The sequence below is a fragment of the Coregonus lavaretus genome (assembly GCF_964263955.1).
Source record: "Coregonus lavaretus genome assembly, chromosome: 14".
In the NCBI taxonomy this organism is placed as follows: Eukaryota; Metazoa; Chordata; class Actinopteri; order Salmoniformes; family Salmonidae; genus Coregonus; species Coregonus lavaretus.
Genome location: NC_140001.1, coordinates 1,111,630 through 1,117,789, shown reverse-complemented (window position 1 = coordinate 1,117,789; position 6,160 = coordinate 1,111,630). Strand labels below are relative to the sequence as shown.

General features: G+C 46.1%; 1 protein-coding gene across 1 annotated transcript in view; it reads right to left on the bottom strand.

Annotated features, from left to right (window-relative positions):
• Positions 1–5,266, bottom strand: part of LOC311141312 (mitogen-activated protein kinase 1) — a 41,320-nt gene extending 36,054 nt beyond the window's left edge. Inside the window, exon 1 of the mRNA XM_084176606.1 lies at positions 4,919–5,266. Coding sequence (XP_084032732.1) covers positions 4,919–5,055 — 137 coding nt within the window. The 5' untranslated portion in view covers positions 5,056–5,266. The remainder of the gene's footprint in view (positions 1–4,918) is intronic.
• Positions 5,267–6,160: the final 894 nt, after the last annotated feature.

Genomic DNA, 6,160 nt, shown 5'->3' with positions numbered 1-6,160 from the left:
CCAACCCCTCTCCCTCCATCCTTCTGTTTCTACCTCTCTCTACCCTCCCCACTCTCCATTCCAACCCCTCTCCCTCCATCCTTCTGTTTCTACCTCTCTCTCTACCCTCTCCATTCCAACCCCTCTCCCTCCATCCTTCTGTTTCTACCTCTCTCTACCCTCCCCACTCTCCATTCCAACCCCTCTCCCTCCATCCTTCTGTTTCTACCTCTCTCTCTACCCTCCCCACTCTCCATTCCAACCCCTCTCCCTCCATCCTTCTGTTTCTACCTCTCTCTCTACCCTCCCCACTCTCCATTCCAACCCCTCTCCCTCATCCTTCTGTTTCTACCTCTCTCTCTACCCTCCCCACTCTCCATTCCAACCCCTCTCCCTCCATCCTTCTGTTTCTACCTCTCTCTACCCTCCCCACTCTCCATTCCAACCCCTCTCCCTCCATCCTTCTGTTTCTACCTCTCTCTCTACCCTCTCCATTCCAACCCCTCTCCCTCCATCCTTCTGTTTCTACCTCTCTCTCTACCCTCCCCACTCTCCATTCCAACCCCTCTCCCTCATCCTTCTGTTTCTACCTCTCTCTCTACCCTCCCCACTCTCCATTCCAACCCCTCTCCCTCCATCCTTCTGTTTCTACCTCTCTCTACCCTCCCCACTCTCCATTCCAACCCCTCTCCCTCCATCCTTCTGTTTCTACCTCTCTCTACCCTCCCCACTCTCCATTCCAACCCCTCTCCCTCATCCTTCTGTTTCTACCTCTCTCTCTACCCTCTCCATTCCAACCCCTCTCCCTCCATCCTGTTTATCTCTCGTGACAGAGACTAAAGGAACAGATGGGACTCCATTTGCTGACACCTCCCACTATTTCTCAATGTGCTAAAACGTACACAACCACGAAGTGTGTATATCTGTGTGTGTGTGACAGACTACAAGTGACTACATTCAACTTTGTGGGACTTGGAGTGTACGATGTGTGTACTGTTGTGAGAATCTTAATTCCATGGGACCATGTAGATTGCTATTGAGTGTGAGAGATTCTATTTACAGTAGATGACAGATGATGTGATGTTATGACGCATGTACTATATTAGCGTAACTACTGCCTTTAAAAAGTTAATGAATAACAACTTTATGACCATCTCTCTGCAGACTGGAAGCCCAGGAAGCAGATGCTCAATATGATGTATTCCTGGACTATTGGCAGTCGGATGGCAATCCTAAATGAATTGAAATTGGGGATTTGGGAAATTAGTATTGGACAGAAAAAGCTGCATTAAGACAATGGTCTGTTATCAGTTAGCACTAGCGCTACTGAAGTTTAAAACTGGAGCCTAGTGGGAGAGAGAGAGGAGGATGACAGGAAGAAAGAATTGGCCATGTCACGTGGTTTAACCTAACTATACATTTCTGTAGTTTGATTATTTATTGTGCATTCATTGCCTCAGAGCCAATTTATGCTTGATCCGATAATGTGGTGTGGAGGCACCGTATGGATGGCGTGATGCCATTGCTGAGCCTCCGGAGGAACGCAGAGGCCAACTTGAGCTCCGTATCTCATCGCCGTGCGCATCTCAAATGATGTAACAATGCGGAGGGCTCTGTATAGCTCCGCGTTGACATGATTGGTTGGCGGTAGGTGATGGCAGGAGGTCCTGCAGCAACACAAACCGCCTTCCTTGACAACAGCTCTGTGATGCTCCACGAAGCAAAATAAATAATAATGATTTCTGCAGAGTCAGTATCACCGTGAACGCTGCACGCCAACGTCGGATTGACCATGTAGAGCTTTTTAATCAGCGAGCAACAGTTTGCGTTGCACTGTTATCCGACGTCTGCATTGGCCGTGCAGCATTTAATAATAATAATAATTAGTCATTTAGCAGACGCTCTTATCCAGAGCGACTTACAGGAGCAATTAGGGTTAAGTGCCTTGCTCAAGGGCACATCGACAGATTTTTCACCTAGTCGGCTCGGGGATTAGAACCAGCGACCTTTCGGTTACTGGCACAACGCTCTTAACCACTAAGCTACCTGCCGCCCGGATATACGGCCTCAGCAGAAGTCAGGGCATTCTTACTTCTTGCGCTTCGCCGAACAGCGCAGAGCTGTTGTTAAGGAAGTGAGTTTGTGTTTATACAGGACATCCCGCCCCCCCCCCACCTACCATCAACCAATCATGTCAATGCAGAGCTATACGGAGCCCAAAAGGGGGCACACAGCGATGAGGCATGAACCAGGCAGGAAGATCGGACCGTGGAGAAGATGGAGGAAACTGAGGTTTTGTTTCAAACTGCTAGCGAGTCGGATGAAGCTAACAGTGCAGAAGGTGAGAATGAGTCTGTTACCATGGCGAAGGGAAAGAGAAACAAGAGCAGTAAAGCTGTGGTGGAAAACAGGAAACCACTAGACTCGCTTTTAGTCGGAGGCAGGGTTTTGGATCAATGCTACTTGGGAAATCCGTTTAAAGTCTCGAGGAAAATCTGGAATGTGTTGGAGGAAAGTGTGGAGTCGGTGAGAGTCACAGGAAGTGGTCTTATTTTGATTTTTTTTTTGAAAAAGCGTGTTTTATGATTCAAAAAGATATCGGAGTGGAATGTTTCCGGTATGAATTTCCGTAGCCGGGCGCCTATCAAGGGGGTTATTTCTGGGGTGGTAGAAAATAAATTAACGTCATCAATGCTACTGTTCTTTGATGAAGAGTCTCTCCCTTCTCATATAAAGGTAGGATTAATGAGATACCCTGTAAGAGCTTTTGTGCACAAGCCCCTTCAGTGTCATCAATGTAAAAGATTTGGTCGTGTGTCAAGAAGGGAAGAGTATGATATGCCAGATGAAGCACAGTGGAGGTGAACATGCGCCTGAATTCCTGGAGTGCCCTGTTAGGGTGAAGGAGAATGAGGTGGCAAGGGTAAGGAGTGCCCTGTTAGGGTGAAGGAGAATGAGGTGGCAAGGGTAAGGAGTGCCCTGTTAGGGTGAAGGAGAATGAGGTGGCAAGGGTAAGGAGTGCCCTGTTAGGGTGAAGGAGAATGAGGTGGCAAGGGTAAGGAGTGCCCTGTTAGGGTGAAGGAGAATGAGGTGGCAAGGGTAAGGAGTGCCCTGTTAGGGTGAAGGAGAATGAGGTGGCAAGGGTAAGGAGTGCCCTGTTAGGGTGAAGGAGAATGAGGTGGCAAGGGTAAGGAGTGCCCTGTTAGGGTGAAGGAGAATGAGGTGGCAAGGGTAAGGAGTGCCCTGTTAGGGTGAAGGAGAATGAGGTGGCAAGGGTAAGGAGTGCCCTGTTAGGGTGAAGGAGAATGAGGTGGCAAGGGTAAGGAGTGCCCTGTTAGGGTGAAGGAGAATGAGGTGGCAAGGGTAAGGAGTGCCCTGTTAGGGTGAAGGAGAATGAGGTGGCAAGGGTAAGGAGTGCCCTGTTAGGGTGAAGGAGAATGAGGTGGCAAGGGTAAGGAGTGCCCTGTTAGGGTGAAGGAGAATGAGGTGGCAAGGGTAAGGAGTGCCCTGTTAGGGTGAAGGAGAATGAGGTGGCAAGGGTAAGGAGTGCCCTGTTAGGGTGAAGGAGAATGAGGTGGCAAGGGTAAGGAGTGCCCTGTTAGGGTGAAGGAGAATGAGGTGGCAAGGGTAAGGAGTGTCCAGCCTGTCTCCTATCTGGAGGCGGTGAGAAGATTGGAAGGAACGAGGGGTGCGGAAGACAACGGTAGTGGAGCCACCAGGACCACTGGAGGTTTCTCATCGACCCAGGGATCGTGAAATGCGACATGTTAAAAAGCTGGACTTTGTATTATTTATTGTAATGGTCATAAACTGTACAGCACAAGCGGAGAAGAAGTCTAAGAAAATTGGAATCATTGTGAATGCCGCTGAAAGTTTTTGGGGTCTTTGTGATTTCACAGCTGAGGCTGTGCAAGAAATCCTGTCGGTGAATGTACCGCCATCGTAGGGATGTATTTTGGAGTGGACTGTGATTGGGATGGGTTTTCTTAGTTAACGTGTTTTATTTTTGTATGATTTCGTTTTCCCCCGTTCCCGCAATGGTTTTTTAGTTTATTTTTCAATACCCCGTCCAGCTGGTGGCGGTAATGGCCCATTAACATTGGATGCCAACTACCATTAAACCCCATCGAAGAAGATGAAGGTACTGAGCTCAATTTGGCTCCGCAATTGCGTCACACATTCATATGGAGCCTCCTCCACATTTTCGGATCAAGCAATACATTGGCTTTTAGACTGCCCCTACACAAACGCTCTCTCGTTTCTGCACCCTGATCTCTCCATACAGTCGATGTCAAGACAACATGCACTACAGTGAAGTCTGCAGTTGAACGTGTTACCGAAACCAGCCTACCAGTAACTCTGAAACAATGTTTAGACTTTTCTTAAGACCTAGTTTAAATTAGGCCTACTGACAGATTAGGACATTTGAATTGAGGTTTTAAAAGAAGCATGCAGCCGTTGAGTATTTTATTTTCGAAAGAGGCAGTTGGCTAGTTTCAGTTTAATCTGTGGTTATTTAGATAAATCCCTCACTGATGGATATCCCAGACATGTTGGCTTAATTAAAAGCTAAATCAAATTAAAGATGGACTATATTTATATAAATTGGATGACATAACTTAGCAAACACTGAGTTATGGGTGTTTCTGTAATATGAAATGTATCGGCGTTCGAGTTGGCAAATCCTACAGTTGACCCGAGATCAACAAGTAGCCACTATGTAGTAGGCGCCTGCTCTCACTGACCTAGAAGGCGCTATCAACACAGCAACAATGTATCAAAAACGGACATTACATGTTACAATGTAGCAGTAAAGATATGAGGGCGGCGGGTAATTCTAGGCATGAAGTCTACAAAGTAACCAAATCTGGTTTATTAACGAAAGTAGCCATGAGTGGCAAAATTCTGCCGTCATGGCACCTATGGAAATATTTCTTACCACACCATTCCATAGGCGCCCTCGCCGATATAGGAGAGATTGTGGTAGCGAGGCCCGACATCGAAGGCCTGTCCTCGGACCAACTCAGCGCCGGATCCGGGGTTGGGGCCACTGGCAGATACCGCAGCTGTCGCCATTGTGAAAACTAGCTGTCTTTTTACACGTTCTCCACAGCCAGAAAGAAAGGGAAAATCCGAAAAGTCACCGCTGTAATAACGTTGTGCAACACAGTGAGACTTTCTGAAGTCCTCAGTAACTGCGAAAGCGAGTAAGAAAAGTGATTTGTCCGCTCCTCGGCGATAGAATGTGTACAAAGGCTGGTTCCACTGACTGCGGTATGCTAGCTACAGTAAGTCCATAGGTGTATTCATTACGCCAATTCTGTTGCTAAATGTTTCGTCTGTTGCTAAACGTTTTGCAACAGAAAGCGTTTACTCCCAACGTAAAACGTTTTGCAACGAAAACGAGAGTTTCTATTGGACAAATTCAGGTAGGTCCCGCCCCGTTTCGTTCTGTTTGCTTCTTAAACGGTAAACTGTTTCCGTTGCAAGACATAATGAATACACCTCAGAGCTGAGCGGAGCCAGAGCAAGGCTACTGCAGGAAATAACGGAGTGCGTCATGTGATCAAGGAGGCAAGACAAGATTGACTGCCTAGTTGTGAGAAGATCTCAACATCACATGGATAAATCAAACTCATTATAACACAAATTACCTTTGTCTACAGATTAGGCCCATGAAGATGAAGGCTACTAGGTATAACCCTTTAGGATAATATCAGATAATCTTACACGAAGGTCCATATTTATTGCATGACTGCAAATTATAGACTGACATGATTTAACTACAACCCACTGTTCTCCATAATGAGTATGTATTATTGTGGATTATCATGATGATAATCTGAGATTATTGCATCATTATGAGTGGTTAATCTCCAATCTTCAGGTTGATTGGACATTGATCTTTTTTCTTACAGATCTCAGAGGAAAAACTATTTCCACTTTAACCCATTTTTAGTTTTTTATTTAACCTTTATTTAACCAGGGAAGCCAGTTGAGAACAAGTTCTCATTTACAACTGCGACCTGGCCAAGATAAAGCAAAGCAATGCGATAAAAACAACAACACAGAGTTACATATGGGGTAAAACAAAACATAAAGTAAAAAATACAACAGTAAATATATATACAGTGTGTGCAAATGTAGCAAGTTATGGAGGTAAGGCAATAAATAGGCCATA